The sequence below is a fragment of the Lithobates pipiens genome, unplaced genomic scaffold, assembly GCF_037356315.1.
Source record: "Lithobates pipiens isolate NorthernLeopardFrog02 unplaced genomic scaffold, aLitPip1_a1.2 Scaffold_27, whole genome shotgun sequence".
NCBI lineage: Eukaryota > Metazoa > Chordata > Amphibia > Anura > Ranidae > Lithobates > Lithobates pipiens.
In genome coordinates this window covers 221169079-221190532 of record NW_027507788.1, presented here as the reverse complement: position 1 = coordinate 221190532, position 21454 = coordinate 221169079, and the positions used below count along the sequence as shown (strand labels likewise).

General features: G+C 44.3%; 1 protein-coding gene across 4 annotated transcripts in view; it reads right to left on the bottom strand.

Moving 5' to 3' along the window:
- The window catches only part of AJAP1 (adherens junctions associated protein 1), a 456256-nt gene that overhangs the window by 127934 nt on the left and 306868 nt on the right, over positions 1–21454 (bottom strand). For all 4 annotated transcript variants that reach the window (XM_077458283.1, XM_077458281.1, XM_077458280.1 and 1 more), the window contains one exon: positions 9464–9551. In XM_077458283.1, coding sequence (XP_077314409.1) covers positions 9464–9551 — 88 coding nt within the window. The remainder of the gene's footprint in view (positions 1–9463; positions 9552–21454) is intronic.

Sequence of the window (21454 nt, the reverse complement as noted above, 5' to 3'; positions counted from 1 at the left end):
TATTGTCTGAAGGAGTTCTGTGTTTATACTTATGATAATGTGTATTGTGTCTTCTGAGCTAGAAGACGGCAAATCTGACCTGAAAGGTCAGACCTCTGAGTCTCCTAGGCTGGTTAAATGACTAGTTAATTAGCTATATAATATGATCAGGAGGGGAAACCTCCTTTTCAAGTGTATAAAAGCCTGTATTCGTGTTCAAATAAACAGTTCCAGCTTTGCAGCCAAACGAGTCCTGCCTAGTCCTTGGTTGTAATATGCGGCTATAATATCTAATATCTATATTCAGACTGGAGAAAGTGATATATGATGGAAGCACTCAAGTGGAGTGTGGGATGTTCCGTTACCCAGCATACCACCATCTCAATAGTGGGTTCTTGGGAGTGCATGCCTAATGTTGTTTGCTAACAAGATAATGATGTCCTGAGGAAGCAGCCTTTTGTGAAACGCGTCAACCTCCAGCAATAGCTAGCAAAGATATATTGTTGCAGTTTTGATTGTATGGCTTATATCATCCAACCAAGCATTCCCTATATGGTTTTATGAATGTTTTTAACACATTTTGTAATGAATATATATTTTACTTAATTTTCTCTCACAGTCTTTCACAGGTACCAGTAACGTCTGCAAGGTTTCGACCCTCCTTTTTGTCCATGTAAAAAACATCAGTTGTTTGCTAGAAAACCACTTAGCAGCCCCAATCATTATATACAGTGGGGAAAATAATGATTTGCAGATTTTGTAAGTTTGCCCACTTACAAAGATATGGAGGCAGAATATCAACCAAAAATCCAGAAAAAAAACACATAATACAAATGTTAAAAATGGAGTTGCAGTTCAGTGAGGAAAATAAGTATTTGATTCCCAAGCAAAACATGACTTAGTACTTGAAGGAGAAACATTCTGAGTGGAAAGATCCTGAAAAAAGGTTGTTCCAATCTAGAGTACACAAGAGAAGGTTTCCCTTTCAGTCTGATTTTGAGGAAGTTTTTTTTCAAATGTCCTAGATTAGATGCTCCTATGTCAAAAGTATCTAAAAAGTCATTTGAGGACTCTGGAATCCTTAAGGATCAGATGGATAGGAAGGCCGACTCTTTATTACGTAAAGCCTAGGATGCCTCTGCCTTTTCTTTAGGACCAGCTGTAGCGTTGACCTGTATTGAATTTAGATGTGTGGTTCCAACGTCTGGATGACCTTCTCTCCTCCAACAACCCCATAGAGAAGATCAGGGATTCTCTACCCCTTATTGCCAAGTCAGTTGCTTTTTTGGCTGATGTGGCAGCAGATTCTGTAAAATCTGTGGCCAGAACTTCAGCACTCATTAATTCAGCTAGACTGGCCAACTGGCTGAAATCTCTGGAAGGTGATCTTACCTCCAAGAATAAACTCTGTGGCATACCCTTTGAGGACACACTCTTATTCGGTTCTTCCTTAGAGGAAGCCCTAGCTCGTTCCTCCGAGAAGAGTAAACGGTTTCCATCTTCTCAAAAGAATAAGCCCCAGAATAAGAGGCCTTTTCGTGGCTTTCAGAACAAAGTCAATCTTAAGGCTAATAGGCAACAGGCAAAGAAGAAGTGGTCATTTAACAAAGACAAGCAAAAAAGGGGGGGGAGGCGCACTCTTTGCTCCTTCATCCCCTACCAAAAATCCCCAATGATGCCAGAGCGGGGGTAAGAGGGAGATTGTCACGTTTCATCAAGAAATGGACAGAGATTTCCAGCAATCCTTTTATTCTGCAAACAATGGAAAGAGGTTACAGGTTGGAATTCAAAAGCCCCCCACCCCAGAGGTTTTTTTCTTACCCATCTGCCGAGGGACCAAGAGAGACAACAGACCATACTGAATCTGATTGCGATGTGGAAAACAGAGGGTGTTATTTCTCCCGTTCTGGAAGATCAAAAATTCTGAAGGATTTTATTCTCACGTCTTTCTGGTAAGGAAGGTTTCTGGTGGGTTTCAGATGGTGATCAATTTAAGCGTCCTGAACAGATTCATAGTCTACAGATGATTCTGGATGGCAAACATTTATTCTGTAAGGAAACTGTTATTGCCAGGAGTGTTCATAGTAACGCTGGATCTTCAGGATGCTTATCTTCATGTACCAATCTGCCAGAGTCATCAAAAGTTCCTCAGATTTGAAGTTCTCATGGAGAACGGTCCAAGTCATTGGCAGTTCAGAGCCCTCCCTTTTGGTCTCTCGGCAGCACCAAGGATTTTCACGAAAATCATGGTCGAAGTCATGGCCTATTTTCAGATACAGAAGGTATCTATCAGTCCATATTTAGATGATATTTTGGTCTTTGCCTGAGAGAAAGAGAGCCTTGTTCAGGATCTACAATTGATCTTATGGACCTTTCAGAAATTGGGGTGGAAGGTCAATCAGCTGAAGTCTTGCTTGGCTCCCTCCCAGAGCATGCCCTTTTCGGGTTACCTAATAGACACTGTTGCCCAAAAGATCTTTCTTCCGGAAGAAAAGATTTTAAAGATTCTTCTCTCTGTGCAGAACTTCAGTGCCAGCAGTTGGAAACCAAGACACGTTCCAAGACACGTTACAGGAGATCACGTAAAACTAGGATGTTCCCAGAGTGGATCTTTTTACATCCGGTCTCAACAAGAAACTACTGATTGTCTTCTCGCTGGAAAGAGAGACGGAGTCCTTAGGGACAGATGCGCTCTCCTTCCTGTGGAACTTCACTCTAGCCTACGCCTTCCCTCCATTTCCTCTCTTACCGCTGGTAGTTTAGAAGATTGTTCAAGATGAAGCAGAAATTATCCTGATTGTCCCTTGGTGGCCCAGGAGGAATTGGTTCTCCTTGCTGAGAGCTCTCTCAATAAAACCCCTCTGGCCCCTGCCGGAGCAGAGGGATCTTCTCTGTCGGGGGGGGGGCGGTGCTCCATCCAAACCCTCACACCTTCCATTTGATGGCCTGGATGCTGAGCGGCGCATCCCACAGCTAAAGGGGGGTTCACAGTGGGTTATTGAGACTACACTGAAAGAAAGATCTATGGGAACGTTTGGAAAACTTTTGTTTCCTGGCAGAAGAAGTCAGGAATAGATTATTTTTCTACTCCCCATGTAATAGATTTTATACAGAGGGGGGTGAAGAAATGACTTTTTGTCAGCACCCTAAGGGTTCAGGGTTCCCTGTCTCTTTTTGCAGAAAAAAAAGACTAGCTGAGGACCCTTTGGTCAGGAAGTTTCTTTCAGCCCGAACTTGGTGTACACCCAGGGCTGTCAAACAGATTCCTCCCTGGGATATGCCATTAGTATTAAATGCTCTGACTAGGGCTCCTTTTGAGCCACTGTATGAGGCCTCTCTGAAATTGATTTCGTTAAAGATTAACTTTCTTTTGGCTATAACATCAGGGAGAAGGATTTCTGATCTAGAGTCCCTTTCCTGTAAGGACCCTTTCCTGAGAATTTTAGAGGACAGGGTAGTGATTAGGCCCTATTCTTTCTACTTACCCAAAGTTTCTTCCAGCTTTCACAGGTCCCAGGAGTTAGTTCATCCTCGTTTTTGTTCCTCCCCCAAGAATACGGAAGAAGAAAGATTTAGTTTTTTGGACGTGAAGAGATGTCTTCTGCTTTATTTAGAAAGGTCTAGTGAGTTTAGGAGATCCTCCCAACTCTAAGCCCTTGTACACACGATCAGAGATTCTGACGCAATGTGTCCGATCGGAGCGTTTTGACGGATATTCCGACTGTGCGTGGTCTCCATCGGAATATCCATCTGACCAACTTTTCCAACTTGCCGGAAATATTTTCCGACAAAATGTTCCGATCGGACATACTCCGATCATGTGTAGACAAAATGCCACGCATCCTCAGATCAAATTCCTAGACCAAAAGCTATTGGCTACTAGCGTGAACATAGTCCAGTCATAATGAAATAACGTCATCACGTCGGATTTTCCGACAACTTTGTCCGACCGTGTGTATGCAACAGTTTCGGACAAAATCCGTCGGACAAAATCCAACGGATGCAATCCGACAGATTTGGTTGTCGGAATCTCCGACCGTGTGTACAGGGGCTAAGTGTTGTTCAATGGCCGCTCCAAGAAGGGGACCAAAGCATCTAAAAGTTAAATTTCCAGAGAATTAGGGAAGCAATTTGTGAAGCTTACAGAGCGTCAGGGCACATCCCTCCTTCCAGAGTTAGAGCTCACTCGATGAGATCTTTGGGCGCCTCATGGGCAGAAAGAGAAGGGGCATCATGGGAAGAAATTTCTAAAGATGCTGTCTGGTCCTCCTCTCATGCGTTCATCAAGCATTATAGAGTCCAGATGCTCTCCAGCCAAGATCTCTCCTTTGGTAGTAAAGCGCTTCAGGCTGTTGTCCCTCACTAAGGTATAGAATCTTGCTTAGCCTCTCAAGTCCTGGAAGATGAGGGGGGAAACCCCCATTAGACTTACACATAACAGTTTTTCTATGAATCTTCCAGGACAGCGTCTATATTCCCACCTTATTCTGTATTCACTGGTCTCCTTTTGTTTACCTGGCAGTGGTGTTTTAGTGAGTTTCTGTGCCGAGGGCACTTTTGGTGGAGGTTTACTTGATTTTCTGAGGGTCAGAGGAAAGGGAGGGGCCTTTGCAATTGTGTCTGATTTGTGTTTCCTGTAGAGGGTGGAGCCAATCATCTCTCAAGTAGCTGTCCTGGAAGATTCATGGAAATACTATTCCTGGTCTAAGCCCTTGTACACACGGTCGGACATTTCGACAACCAAATCCGTCGGATTTTGTCCGTCGGATCTTGTCCGAAACTGTTGCATACACACGGTCGGACAAAGTTGTCGAAAAATCCGATCTTTCAGAGCGTGATGACGTAATTTCGTTACGATGGGACTACGTTCAGGCTAGTAGCCAATAGCTTTGATGTAGGAATTTGATCTGAGCATGCGTGGCACTTTGTCCGATCGGAATTCTCTACACATGATCGGAGTATGTCCTATCGGACCAGTTGGTTGGAAAATATTTCCAACATGTTGTAAAATTTGGTCCGACGGATATTCCGACGGAAACAGTCCGATGCATACCACACACATTAACACAGTCCGATAGGACACATTCTGATGGATTCTCTGACCGTGTGTACAAGGGCTAACAGGGTTTTACTTACTGAATGGCAACTCAATTTATAACATTTGTATGATGTTTTTTCTGGATTTTTGGTTGATATTTTGTCTCTATCATATAAAATACACCTATGATAAAAATTAGAGACCCTTCATTTCTTTGACTTACACAATCTACAGGGGAACAAATCATTAACCCCCCCCCCCCCCCACCACCCCATATACAGTATATATACTGTATATACACACATTTATTTCTGAGTTTAACATTTTTATATCATTTATTAGAAGATCTTGTTAAGTCAGCCTCTCGTGTGAACGCTCTTCAAGGTCCACATTGACTTTTGCTTTTCTTTTTATTGTTATTAACAGAACTCTTTAAGCCTTCCAGATACCACAAGCCAACCACGCTCTGTAATTACTGTAACGTTGTGTTTTTTTCATGTTTGCAGACATACCGCAATTTCCAATAAAAAGCTCCACAGGTAGTCTTTGAGAACACTGTTGAGGAAAATATAATTTATTTTTCCCTGCAGTATTTTTTTTTTTTTGCAAAATCAAAGGGTCTATTTAAGGATGCGTAAATAGGGAAGAAAAAGAAATATGGATTAGAGAAAATGAAATCCCATATGCATTTGCATGCACTGATGAATAACTTGCCATCAATTCTTCTTTTTCTTCTTAAGAACAAAAAAAACTTGAATTAAAAAAAAAAAAAAAAAAAATCTCATGAGGGCTTAAAATAAGAAGAATGCCAACAGAAATGAATCATATTGTTTCTGATGGAAGATAACAAAGTATGCACTCAAGTATGACTATACTTACCTTGCCTGACCCTTTAAACGCATGACTGGTAAAAACACCACTATATGGGCTGTGTAAGTGCCCCTATGGGCTGTGTAAGTGCCCCTATGGGCTGTGTTAGTGTCCCTATAGCGAACCCATCCTCTTCCCAAGGAGGACAAACCAAAGGGTTGACCATAATGGTGGCCTCCATAGCTTCCTATACTTCATTTCCAATCACTCCTCCCCCTTTCTGGTAACATGCCCAGTAATTCCAGGTATAGGGAACCATGTGATTAATTCACTTTAATCCAGCGCGGCAGCGCCAGCCCATGCTGATTTGCTTTTTCGGCCCCCAAACGCTGTCACCTGAGGGCAGAGAAAGACTCTTGAGTGTTGTGTAAGCTCATAGTTGCAACAAATGAAGGTCAATTTAAATGTAAGCATTAATGCAGTAAAATGGGCAATTACCCTTTTTTATTATTGTTTTTCCCTCCCTACAAATGAATTGCAGAACTACTTTTTCCCCCTAAAGTTCAAATCCGTCATTCACACCTAGGTGAAGATGACATACCTGGGCCCAGGGCAGCCGCTGCCACTAGGTGAAATAGGCAGCCGCCTAGGGCTCAGCCACGGCCACGGCCACTGGTTTCCCTACTGTCCACCAGCTTCCTAACCCTCCGCTGGCTTCCCCACACAGGGCTCAATTCACAAAGCATTCTGATGCGGTATTTTAGTACAGGAACACTTTGCGTTAATTTAATGTTGGTGGCAGCCAGCGTCCCTAACAACCAGTAAGGGGACGGGGTCACGCCCCCCCCCCCCCCCAGGTTGAGGGTTAGTGGCCTGGCATGGTTCATGGTTACTCATCCCCCCACCTTTCCTGACCTGCCGGGCTGCATGCTTGGATAAGGGTCTCGTTTGGATTTGAGAGACCGCAAGCCATTTTATTTTTTTCAATTTTGGCATGGTGTGGGGTCCCTCCCAATCCATACAAGGCCCTTTGGGTCTAGAATGGATTTTGAGAGGAACCCACACCATTTTTCTGTGATATTTTTAATGCCAGCAATTCTTTTTTTAGATTCAGCTGTCAGCGGAGAACCCTGCTAACAGCTGATGACTTATTGGTTGTTAAGGACGCGGCTGCCGCCTGCTCCTTAACCGCCATGTATTACTTTAAAAAGGAAAAAGCTGGTCTTGCCTAGGTACAAAATAGTCTAGCACTGGCCCTGCCTTGACCATGCACAGAATGCTGCACGCTCCTCTGGGATCTGTTATGGCCTTTCTGCGGTCCTGCTTGCTGCCCCGTGGGATTTCTAGGTTACTCGTCCTGGATGGCAGATCGCAGGTTCTCACCCATGCCCAGAAATGGCACGTGTTTCATTTTCCTGCTTGTCTGGAAAGTTCTCCCTACTCCGCTCCTTTCTGGTACATCTGGGGCAGCACAGTGGTGTTGGGGCAGCACAGTGGTGTAGTGGTTAGCACTTTCACCTAGCAGTAAGAAGGGTCACTGGTTCGAATCCCAACCACGACACTACCTGCCTGGAGTTTGCATGATCTCCCTGTGCCTGCATGGGTTTCCTCCGGGTACTCCGGTTTCCTCCCACACTCCAAAGACACGCAGGTAGGTTAATTGGCTTCTGTCCAAAATTGGCCCCAGTATATGAATGGGGATCTTTGAGTGTGGGCTCCTTGAAGGTAGGGGCCAATGTGAGTGTGCAAAGTACAGGGATAGGGACAATTGTAGACACTCACTCAGGTTGAACTGGATGGACTGGTGTCTTTATTCAACCTTACAAACTATGAAACTATATCTTGAATTAATTTCTTGGCCCGTGTGCAGATATACCACAGGGATCTTTGACAGGTCTACCGGACCCGAGAGAGCGCTAAGCAGGACTGCCCATTAGGGGGGGCTGGAACGCGGTGTCGGGCAGGATGACGTCACTAGTAGCGTGCAACAATGTTTTTTTTGGAGCATGCGCACTGGCCAATTGGACATGGGGCAAGCTCTTTTTCTCAAGCTGCCGACCCACCAGTGAAGTCATGATGCCCGACGCCAAGTTCCATCCCTAACTATCGACCACCAGCCGCAATCCAAGCCTCGGTTTCTACCTCCCCGGCTGCGGACATCCTGCTGGTCAGGATACCCCTCCTCCAGGCTAAGTTAGCTGTGAAAATGGGACGGACGCCACGCCAGTGTAGATGGACATGTGCCTTACCTTCAAAACGTCTGTGTAAGTGGATATTGCACCTGTATGATATTAAAATGTTACAGTTCAAAACTGGAGGCACCTGTTTCTCTTCTCTCGTATTTGTTACTAGGCTTTTGCAATTAGTTTCGTAACGAATCGGAATTCGGCCGAATTTTGCATCTTTCGGACATTCGGATGCATCCGAATGTCCGAATAAAAAAATAACGAATAACAACGAATACGAAAGAAATATAATTAATGAATTCGAATGAATTCGAATGAATTCGGTAATTCTCTAAAGATCGAATGAAACAAAAGGTCAGTTCAAAGTAAATCTTATAGTCCAATCAGCTAATTAATTTTGTGCCGGAGGTTGGATTACTGGCAAAGTGCATTCCTGAGAACTGAGTGAGAAGGGTGTTGTATTGTATTTGAGCCGAGGAGAAGAGACGTTGTCATTGTGTGTGTTAAAAGATTCAATAAACAAACGACTTTCCAAACTACGAATCATTATCACGAATGTCTATACATACATAAATAGCGAATTTCAACGAATACGAACAAATGAATTCGACACTCTACGAATAATAATGAATTATCCGAAAACGTATTAAGGCAACATAACGAATATAACAGAACGAAATGATGTATTTTACGAATGACAACGAACCGAAACAAAACAAAATTTTCCGTTGTGCACAAGTCTATTTGTTACAGCCAAATTTTAAAGGGAATTCCAATACCTATAATTTAATAGTTAGTAATAGTTAATGTGGAAGTAAACAACCCCTTATAATTTTCAGCCAAGGAAGCTGCCATCTTTGCCCCTGTTTAATCTACAATTGCCATGATGCTGCACATGTGATCAGTTATGACACCAGCCATTGGACAGTTTGGTCGAGAGCACAACCAATGGGATTGTTACATTTCCGGCACGTGCCATAAATTAAACTGTTTTATGGATGGGTTTACTTCCGCTTTAAGTTATTATTAGTTAGTTATTATTTCAGATTTTCCCATTTTCAGGTTTTCGGATTTTTGAATTCCGAATTTTCGAATTTCCGAATTTTTAAATTTCCGTATTTATTCATTTACGAATATTCTGAGAAATTAGTTAAACAGGTTTTCATAATTCGGATATTTCCGAATTGATGAATTTGTTAAAATTCATTAAAAAACGAATTTGGAAGAAACAAATTGCACATGTCTAATAAGCAGACTGTTCAATGACCCCCCCCCCCCCCCCCCCCCTGTATCTAAGGAGCACGCTCTTTTCTTCAAAACAACTTATTGTAACCTTCGATTGATAAAGCCGATATCATTCTATAAAATGATGTACAAAATAGTAACAACCACCATCATGTCAACTGTCAGAAAAGCCATCAGGAATAAAATGATTAGGAGGGATCCTTACCAATTTTTCAGGACGAGAGTTGTTATCAATGCTGCAATGACCATGATTAGGGAGACAGTGATGGTGATTATCTGGTGGACCGCAAGACCTGTACAGAGAGGCAGAGACAGAAAGCAAAGCAATGTGATAAATGAGCGGGCAAACAAACTACATCAAGAACAATCCAGAAAAAAGAGCAGGAAATGCCATTAAGATGTGAAAAGCTCTCTCAATGGTTTTGGATAATTTTTTATGACTCAGATTTGTTCATTCATAGAAAGCTGGGATAAAAAAATAAAAAAAAAACAAACAAAAAAACAACAACTTTTTTTTACCTTTAACGGCAATGCAATAAAGTATAACACAACTGAACCTGGTGGTGTGAACATCCAGATACATTACCTGGTATTTAAAGCAATGCATCTAACGCTCTGATTGGCTACAGGTGTGCAGATTATCGAGCCATAAAATAATTAAAAAAATTGAATCTTTGTCCCAGCTGGATAATTAAACCCGCTATGGTTTGCTATGCTATTATTGGTCTGCTATAGTTGCTATTCAATGCAGGGCCGTCTTTAATATTGATTGGACCCTGGGCAAAACGTATCTTGGGGGGGGGCCCCCGATGCAGTTTCGCTCTCCCCCTGCTCTGAGACATACAATAAATAGCAGCTAGGATAAAAATCAGTTTACTGAATCAGATCAGGCAGTGATTGCGATTGGTTGCCAGAGGTTACAGTGTATCATTACCACTTACTGTCTGCTAGAGGTTACAGTGTATCACTACCGCTCACTGACTGGTTGCCAGAGGTTACAGTGTATCATTACCGCTCACTGACTGGTTGCCAGAGGTTACAGTGTTTTATTACCACTCACTGACTGGTTGCCAGAGGTTACAGTGTTTCATTACCACTCACGGACTGGTTGCTAGAGGTTACAGTGTATCATTACCGCTCACAGATTGGTTGCTAGAGGTTACAGCACACATTACGGCTCACTGATTAGTTGTTAGAGGTTAAAACACATGATTTCTGCTTGTTGATTGGTTGTTAGAGATTACTGTGGATATGAATTCAGGGGGGGCATGATACAGTATACATTTCAGTGCCACCTGGCTGCCGCTATTTACATATGAATGATGCCACTATTTACATATGAATGCTGGTTATTTACATGTAAACACAGGGTCTGCAGGTGAGTCATCTGTACAAAACAATAGGGCAGAGCTGGGCAGCATTAGTAGCAGCACTTTACACTGAGATATTAGGACACAGCACAGGACTAAAACCTCAAGGGATGAGGGAATTTAAACCAGGACAGTTGGCAAGTATGAGACAGCTGCTTTGGGCCCCACAACAATGACAGGGCCCAGGCAGCTGCCCCTTTTGCCCTGCCTTAAAAACGGCCCTGATTCTATGGCTGGTCTGCTGCGGCTGGTCTGCTGTGTTTGGTCTGCTGTGTTTGGTCTACTATGGTTGGTCTGCCATGGTTGGTCTGATATGATTGGTCTGCCATGGTTGCTATGGTATGGTTGGTCTGCTATGGTTACTATGCTATGATTGGTCTGCTATGGTTGGTATGCTATGATTGGTCTGCTATGGTTGGTATGCTATGATTGATCTGCTATGGCTGGTCTGCTTTGTTTGGTCTGCTATGGTTGGTCTGCCATGATTGCTATGCTATGATTGGTTTGCTATGGTTGGTATTTCATGGCTAGTCTGCTCTGGCTGGTCTGCTATGTTTGGTCTGCTATGGTTGGTCTGCCATGGTTGGTCTGCTATGGCTGGTTTGCAATAATTGGTCTGTATGGTTGATCTGCTATGGTTGGTATGCTATGGATGATATGGTATTGTTGGTCTGCTATGGTTGGTCTGCCATGATTGATCTGATATGGCTGGTTTGTTCTGGTTGATCTGCCATGGTTGGTCTATCATGGTTGGTATGCTATGGTTGTTCTGTTATGGATGGTCTTCCACAATTGGTCTGTTATGGTTGATCTGCATGGTTGGTCTGCCATGGTTGGTCTAGTATGGTTGATCTGCTATGGCTGGTCTGCTTTGTTTGGTCTGCTATGGTTGGTCTGCCATGATTGCTATGCTATGATTGGTTTGCTATGGTTGGTATTTCATGGCTAGTCTGCTCTGGCTGGTCTGCCATGGTTGGTATGGTATGATTGGTCTGAAATGAATGGTCTCCCATGGTTGGTATGCCATAATTGGTCTGTATGGTTGATCTGCTATGGTTGGTATGCTATGGATGATATGGTATTGTTGGTCTGCTATGGTTGGTCTGCCATGATTGATCTGATATGGCTGGTTTGTTCTGGTTGATCTGCCATGGTTGGTCTATCATGGTTGGTATGCTATGGTTGTTCTGTTATGGATGGTCTTCCACAATTGGTCTGTTATGGTTGATCTGCATGGTTGGTCTGCCATGGTTGGTCTAGTATGGTTGGTCTGCCGTGATTGGTCTGTTGTGGTTGATTTGCCATGGTTGTTCTACTATGGTTGGTCTGTTATGGATCAGTACAGTTGTTTTCAGAGCCACAAGAATAAAATATGCTGCAGCCAATATAAGTATGTGAATGTCCAGCCCATGACTTTGCTTCCCAAAGTCACTTTTTGCATATCGGAGCATTTGGGTCCCTAAGGGGTGTGAAGAAAGTATCAATAGGGGGGTGCGGGCATATGGGGTGGGTGTTTTTTTTTATTTTTTATGTTGTGCCTTTACATTTTTTTTATTTTGTAACAGGTAATCTAAAATCCCTGTGCTCGTTATCGCAAATTACTATTAAAGCGCTTAGACCCCGCAACTCGGGTGAGCTCCTGCCATCTGCCAGGGTTACTCGCTTGTGTATCTATCCAGCTGGCCAGTGGGAGCTTCTCTACTGCTATAGCTACTGGTCTCCGAGCCTGACCCCTGACCTTGATATCATATCAGCACTACATAGATGTAATAAACACGGGGTACATTTTCAAGTTTCTTACAACCAGTAGGACATACTCCCCTTTCTTTTGCTCCTCCGTTATGCTTTTTAGAAATAAAGGAACATGTGATTCACTCCACTTGGTGATTGGCTGACCACTGTCACATGGGGATGGGAAGAGGGTCCTCAACCCCATGTAAGCTCCTATCAAAGCCCATTGGAGCATCCACAGGCAGTGGCGGCTGGTGAAGTTTTAGGATGGGGGCTGCCATACTCTGCCCTTTTCTGACCACTCCCACTTCTCATAAGCCCTATCCCTTATAGAATCCACCCACTCCTTTCCACACTTGCTTCCACCCATAGTGTCAGGAGTATACAGCCCCAGGATCACAGGACAGAGTATACAGCTCAGCACAGGGCTGAGAGGTAACAGACCTCTGAACTTTTAACAGTGTCAACTGTAAGGCCTCATGCACACGGACGTTTTGACAGCCGCTTTTTTGAGCGTTTTTTGCAGCTTAAAAAGGCCTGTCCATGTTAGTCTATGGCTTCATGCCCACCTAGGCGTTTTTGAGCTGCAAATGGCATAGGCGTTTTTAAGCTGTAAAAAAAACCCAGGACCAGTGCGTTCCCTGGCGCTGAGCTAGAGCTGTAAAAACGCGAATCGCGGGAAAACGGGTTTTTAACGCCGATTTTTTCCAGGCGTCGGAGCTAGCTTTGCAGCCAGTTTTTTAAAATGTCCGTGTGCATGAGCACTAAAGGTCAAAACGGCAAAAATAATATAAAAATATAATATTTTTATTACAAAATGGTAAAAACATGAGAAAGAAAAAAACCATAATACATCCACAACAGAGGATAAATAGATTATTCAAACATGTGTACATAAGGCACTGCCACTCTCGACATGTTTCACTCGCTACAGTTTCTTCAGGAGATTAATGGTGTGACTCTTTTATATGCTGAAATAACAAAATAGAGTAAGAAACATCTCATGAATGCATATAGAGTAAATGCATCATAGCAAAAAAAGGGACATATTGACTTAGTAATATCAAAGAACTAAGTAACAATTTACAGCTCAGCATTACAGAGCAGGGTCTATAGCGCAGCATTACAGATTAGGATATACAGCTCAGCATTACAGGTCAGGGTATATAACTCAGCCTCACAAATCATTGCGATGCTGAGCTATATACCCTGATCTATGAGGCTGAGCTGTATACCCTAATCTGTAATGCTGAGCTGTATACCCTAATCTGTAATGCTGAGCTATATACCCTGATCTGTAATGCTGAGCTATATACCCTGATCTGTGAGGCTGAGCTGTTTACCCTGCTGAGCTATACATATACGGATTAATCCGAAGTTACAAATTATCTGAAATAATGGATGCCGTATCTACACAAATGGAACCCAACAAATTAATAATAATAAATAACAATAATAATAATAAAATAATTTTATTATTACTTATTATTAATTTGTTCCGTTTCAATTGTATAATCTACCTACACAATCACAATAATAAAAGCATTTAAAAAAAAACAGAGGTGATTTAATACCACCAAAAGAAAGCTCTATTTGTGTGAATTTTTTTTTATAAATTACATTTGAGTACAGTGTTGCATGACTGCGCATTTACCAGTTAAATTAGCGTAGTGCTGAATAGTAAAAAATTTCCTGGTCATGAAGGGAGTAAAACGAGGCAGGTACAGTCAGTTATTTCTCTCCTTATCACTGAGCTCATGAATCGCCCCTCAACTAGATTTTCAGTGGCATGCAAATCGCCAGTAATCCGTTTGTAGAAGAGGAATTACAAAATAATTCGGAGTCTCCGATACATTTTGTAGATTCTACATTCTCATTTAAAAATGCAGAACTTCTTAAGCAACAATAAAAGTCCATAAATAGCTCATCTGAAAATTGACTCTCCGGCTTTTCTCATTTTTTATTTTTTTCAATGGTTCATCTATTGGCAGCCCATGTAAGTACGTTGGATGAACAAGAGGTGGCATATCTCATTTCCTCCTCTAGTGCCACATGCCATTATACACCGCCTCATCGCTGATATAATCTGCTGGAAACAGAGGAGCGGTTCGGAATTCTAATAACGCTGCTGGGGGAACTTCGGGTCTGCTTCGTATATCTGTAAAAACATTTCCAGAGACGGCCCTATTATCACTGAGAAAGAAAAAAAAAACATTCTGAAAAGAGATTCTACCAGATGAATAAAAGTAAAAATGGATTTTCAGGTTATTTAAATTCCCTTCTAAATAAGATAAAAATGCAGAATTATCTGTGTCTGGGGTCTGTACAGTTATTATAGCGATATAGACTTTTTTTTTATTTTACAGAGAAACTATAATGGGTTGAGGTCAGGATTATTTTTATTGTTTTTGTTTTAGATTTATTTATACAAGAAAATATTTTTTTTAAATTATTATTAATTCATTATTATTAATTCTTTTTTAATATGCACATCTAAAGAGGAAGTACAGCAGATACAACCATCATCTTTCAGAGAGCGAGAGAGAGCAAATATATATATATATATATATATATATATATATATATATATATATAGAAAGGCCAGTATGGTGGCCTGAAATTATGGGTGGAGCCCGGTGGTATATAATCAGCCGTTCGCCCATCCTTCCTCGTCGGTTCCGGTGCGCGATACCTGATACGTCAGATATCAAGGGCCGACTATCCAGACCAGACGCAGTGAGCCTGTTCGTCAGCTCCCGCGTTATTCGTCTCCAATTTTTTGACAAACCGTCTCTCATCCATCAGCATCCGTAGGTTTCGCCGTCGGAGTGTCGTCGTACCCGTCGAATTTGTCGCTACGCCTCGGGCCGGCTGTCGCAGGTAGGGCTTCGGCACCCTCTTTTCATTATGTTTTCGATGTACCGTCATCATGCTTATACTCACGAGCCGCTCGATTCTTTCATATCGAATGTTTTCGGTGGCCTCGTACGCATGTCACTATGTTCTACTTTCGATGTAGTCGTTGTCATCGTTCGACACGTTCGATTACGCCACGTCAGGCGATTCATTCGCAGGTACGGCAGTCGAAACCGTTCGACTGCCCGAGCATTTCTATTTGTAGCGGTCGAATCGTTCGACTCACAGCCGACTGCTTGTTACGACAAGGCAAACAGTCCGCACGTTTCGCTTGGTCTACTCCAGTTCGAATATGTCTCTTCATTCATGCAATTGTGTTATGTGTCTCATTTTCATCTCGTTTCATTCATTTCAGTCCCAGTCATTTCTACTGTTTCAAAATCATTTCTGTCACTAGTCGCGCTCCGGCGCGAATCCTGTCGCACCTCCGGTGCACCGATTCGCTTTGAAGTGCCCCAGGGTTCGGCCTCATTTCTGTACATGCTCCAGAGACTGAATCACTCGCAGGATCACGCACGGTCCCTGATTCTTGTCTTTGTCATGGCATACCATTTCTGTCACTTATTACGCTCCAAATCGAGTCTTGTCGCATTCCTCTATGCACCGATTCGTCCTGGTGCGCCCAGCTGCTACGCCTCATTTCGGTACATGCTCCAGAGACGGATTCTGTGGTAAACCTACAGATCAGTCCTTGAATCCTGTCTCTGTCATGGGACATCATTTCTGTCACTTATTACACTCCAATTCGAATCCTGTCACATATTGTTATGCACCGATTCATTCTGGTGTGCCCAGCTGCTACGCCTCATTTCAGTACATGCGCCAGAGACGGATTCTTTGTTGCTACCATCAGTCCAGTCGTTGATTCCTGTCTCTGTCATGGGATATCATTTCTGTCACTTATTACGCTCCGATTCGAATCTTGTTGCATTTATTGGATGCACCGATTCGTCCCGGTGTGCCCAGCTGCTACGCCTCATTTCAGTACATGCTCCAAAGACAGGATTCATCTGTTAGGTGCATGGGCTCGTCTTCTGATTCCAGTCTTTGTCATGGGTTTCATTTCATTTCACCTATCACGTTCCGGTACGAATAAATCACATTCACGGTCCAATTCGTCCCGGCGTGCCCCAGGAATGGCCTCATTTCAGTACATGCTCCAGTTTCCGTTTCGTGCTCGGTCGCAAGTTTGTGGCATGGCGATTCAGATCTCTGTCATGGCAGATTTACTCATTTCACGGTCTAGTATCGCTTCCCGCTTCTAGTCCAGTTGATTCTTCAATGTTGGATTCTTATCGGGGGGCCCTTGCTCGTCAGCCTCATTTCACGATAAAAGGGAAAAAAAAAAAAAAAAGGGGGGGGAAAATAGATATATAATAAAAGGGGGTAGGGGGGAAGAGAAGAGAAATTTCATCTGTTTCTTTCATTTGTGTCATTTTCATCTCATGTCTGAAGTCTCACCTCCACTGTTAGCTAGCCTTCATCAGGTGCGAGTCTCAAACAAAAAACTTCACCTTCATCTCCTCAGGTCAGTCGAGTTCAGTAGGTCCAGCCTGCACCTGGTCGGACGGTGCCTCCTTCGGTAAGCATAAATCATCTAGGGGGAAAACGCCCTTCAGCAAAGCATCCTTCCTTAAAACAGGTATTTCTGTAGGAGTCTCCAACCAGTTATAATCCATGTCACCCCTTGTAGGTCCGTTTTAGGAGAAAACCCAGATCAGAGGGCATAGCCTCATCAGACCCACGTTCTGTTACCATGTCCCAGGCTGACAGCGAGGACCTCACGGCTCCATTGTCTCCACCCGTTTCAGAAAATGGCAGTCAAAGGGCCTTCAGAGCATGGACCATTCCCAGGCTGACAGCCGAGCTGAGACGCAGGGGCGTCCCCTTTCCAGCAACAGCCAGAAAGGCAGAGCTTTTCCGGCTCCTGTTTCCTCCCCCCGCGGTGGTGGAGGCTTCGGCTCAGCAGGCCTCATTGGGCTCCATCGCCTCCTCTATCTCGCAGCTCCACACCCTGGTGTCGTCCCTCACAACCTCGATGTCCGATCTACAGGGCCGAGTGGCCCTCCTCGAGACCCACCCCTCTGTTTCTCCGCCAGTGCCAGCATCCCAGCCAGTTGTTAGTCTTCCCGCAGGTATCTCCGGAGGTGCACCAATAGTGTACCCATCTCATTTGGTGTCAGCAAACATCAGGAGGTCAAGCAGCTCAAAAGGTCCTGACTGAGCCGGCTCAATGTCGCATGGCTTAGTGTCTACCTTTCCAGTCACCCTACCCCCTCACTGTCCACCTTCCTCGTCCAGGGCTTCACAGAAGGTTTTCACACTGGACTTATCTCTCTCCCTCACTTCACGCACGAATGCCAGAACCTACGGTCAGCAGCCACGGATGAACAAGCCATCGACCAACTGCTGCAATCTGAGCTAGATCAGGACTTTGTCATCGGCCCTTTTGAACAGCCCCCTTTCAGCACCTGGCGAGTCAGCCCTATTGGGCTTGTCAAGGGCAAGTTCTCTAATAAACTCAGATTGGTTTATGATTTGTCAGCGCCTCATTCCTCCACGGTTCCCAGCCTCAATTCTCTTATTCCCTCTGAGGAGTTCTCCCTTAAATATGCATCGGTAGACATGGCCATCCAGGCCATTCTTAAAACAGGCACAGGTACCTGGCTTTCCAAGGCCGACATCTCAAACGCTTTTAAACTTCTTCCCATCCATCCGTCCCTCTGGTGCTGGCATGGAATCAAGTGGAGGCAGCGGTACTACTTTGCCACTAAACTCACGTTCGGGTCCAAGAGTAGTCCTTGGCTCTTCGACACCTTCGCGCAGGCTCTTGCTTGGATCTTGTTACACGTAGCCCAGTGTCAGGAAGTCATTCATTATCTGGATGACTTCCTGCTGATAGAGCCACCCGGCTCTCCTCCACGAGATCTGGGTAAGTTGAGGGTAGTCTTCAATAATCTTAATGTCCCCATCGCCGAGCACAAGGTGGAGGGTCCGTCGCAGGCTATCACCTTCCTCGGGGTCAGCCTAGACACTAACACTATGCAGGCCAGCCTTCCCCCGGATAAACTGACCCGCATCAGGACGGTCCTGAGGGACTTCACTCATGCCAGAACTTGTACCAAGAGACAACTTCAGTCCCTTCTTGGTATGCTTAATTTTGCTATGCGCATCATCCCCCAGGGGCGCTCATTCGTGTCACGCCTGTTAGCCTTGTTATCCCACTCTCAGGACCCGGAGCAAGTACTCAGCCTGGATTCCGCGGCTATGGCAGACCTAGCCATGTGGGAGGAATTCCTATCTTCTTGGAACGGAGTGTCCCTGTTCGTCCCCTCCGTGTCCGCCCTTTCACCTCGGGTGGTGACCGACGCGGCGGCCTCCACGGGCTTTGCGGCGATCTTTGGCAACCTCTGGCTCGCAGCCCCCTGGCCTCCACAGATACTGGCTATTCCTGGCTTCACTGAGACGTCCTCCCTGTTTGAGCTATATCCCATTGTAGCCGCTGCACACACCTGGGGCCGCAGCTGGTCGGGCCAGACGGTGGTCTTTTCTACAGATAACCTGGCCACTGCGGAGATTGTTAATAAAGGCAGGTCCAGGTCTCTACAGATTATGTCCTTCCTGCGGCGACTGACCCAGCTCTCATTATTGTTTCAGTTCAACCTTCATTGTTCGTTTGTTCCCGGCAAATTTAATCAGGCGGCGGATGCTCTCTCCCGCTTTAACTTTGTTTCATTTTTTGATCAGGTACCCGGAGCCGAACCAACATCAGCAGCTATCCCGGACTGGTCTCAACTGATCTTGGATTAGCCCCACACTTGTCAGCAGCAACTCAACTCATCGATCACTCCCTCTCAGACAATACCCGCAAGGCCTATCAGTCGGCCTGGAGGGCCTTTAGTCGCTTCGCATCATCTCACAATACAGAGTCCTCCCGGGTCAAACAAGTCCTTGCCTTCCTTTCCTACTGCCATTCGGACTTGGCATTATCCTTCAACACAATCCGGTTGTACTTGGCCGGGGTACAACACTTCACGTCCCTCCAGGACCCTACCAAGCCCTCCTTATTTACCTTTCACGCCGTCCGGGCTCTCATGCGCGGCATTCAGAAACGTCGGCCAGTTTCCAGCATCAAACGGCTGCCTATCACAGGCGAAGTGTTCAGGGACATGTCAGACATTTTGGCCTCTTCACCTTTCGGTCTCCATGTCAGTGTCGTCCTGCAAGCAGCCATACATCTGGCCTTCTACGGCTTCCTGCGGCCAGGCGAGTTTACCTGCAGTAGCCCCTCGGCACGTATGCTGTGCAAGCATCATCTAGTCAGGTTCGAGGACCATTTCATCTTGCACTTAGCGGTTTCCAAGACACAGCAGCTTGGCCCAGGTACGGACATACATTTCTATAAGACCTACAACCGCTGGTGTCCGGTTACTGTCCTCTCCCGCTTGTTGACCCTTTTGGCTGATCAACCAGGGACTGGCCCACTTCTACCCTTTCACTCAAAACCTCTCAACGCAGCCCAGTTCATGGAGCATGTCAGGATACTCCTGGGCATCCTTCACCTCAATCCTGCGCACTACTCAGGACATTCATTTCGCATCGGGGCAGCTTCAACGGCCTCCCGCCAAGGGGTCCCGGTCCATGTTATCAAAAAGTTGGGTAGATGGAAGTCCTCCTGTTTTGCACGTTACGTACCCAATCCGCAGATTGAGATGGCCCAGGCCTTTGTCAAACTTACCCAGTAACAGTCTTGGTTCAATAAAATGCTTCCCCTACCTGAGTGTTTTGCCCCCTTATTTTGGTATACCGTACGTTAGACCAGGGCACACTTTCAGGTCCATTTCAAGTAAGCGAGTTTATGTTATCCTTGTCTTTCATCCTTATCCGTATCGGTCAGAGGGCTCTACACCATAAATAGAAAGGCCAGTATGGTGGCCTGAAATTATGGGTGGAGCCCGGTGGTATATAATCAGCCGTTCGCCCATCCTTCCTCGTCGGTTCCGGTGCGCGATACCCACCCACCCGCCCCTTTATCAGGCCTTTACTCTAGCACATTCCTCATATGAGTACTCATTTCACCCATTTCATATTCATTTCATTTTAAGGTATGCCCCCTTATTTTGGTATACCGTACGTTAGACCAGAGCACACTTTCAGGTCCATTTCAAGTAAGCGAGTTTATGTTATCCTTGTCTTTCATCCTTATCCGTATCGGTCAGAGGGCTCTACACCATAAATATATATATATATATCTATATATATATATATCTATATCTATATATATATATATATATATATATATACTTTTTTATTATTTCAATTCTTAGATTTGAGTAAAATAAATAATTAAAGCAGTATTAAATCCAACACCAAGAATATAATATAATGCAGCTTCTACCCTACTAACATAAAACTCGTTGAACAGCATCAGGGTACCATTGTCCCCACCATATTTATTTATAAACAAACAAAATTTTATCATGAAACTTTTGAGGTACCAAAAAATGAACAAATTAAGTTAAAAAGATAACAATGTATAGATTACATAAAATCAGAATCACAACAGTAACTACTTCTCAACCGGGCCAATTCTGACATTTCTCTTCTACATTTTTTGCTGTAAAATTACACCCAACCCCCAAACATTATATACAGTATCTCAGAAAAGTGAGTACACCCCTCCCATTTTAGTAAATCTTTTCTTCTATCTTTTCATGTGACAACACTGAAGAAATGACACTTGTCTACAATGTAAAGTAGTGAGTGTACAGCTTGTATAACAGTGTAAATTTGCTGTCCCCCTCAAAATAACTCAACACAGCCATTAATGTCTAAACCGCTGGCAACAAAAGTCAGTACACCCCTAAGTGAAAATCTTCAAATTGGGCCCAAAGTGTCAATATTTTGTGTGGCCACCATTATTTTCCAGCACTGCCTTCACCCTCTTGGGCATGGAGGTCAACAGAGCTTCACAGGTTGCCACCGGAGTCCTCTTCCCCTCCCCCATGATGACATCACGGAGCTGGTGGATGTTGGAGACCTTGCGCTCCTCCACCTTCCGTTTGAGGATGTCCCACAGATGCTCAATGGGGTTTAGGTCTGGAGACATGCTTGGCCAGTCCATCACCTTTACCCTCAGCTTCTTTAGCAAGGCAGTGGTCATCTTGGAGATGTGTTTG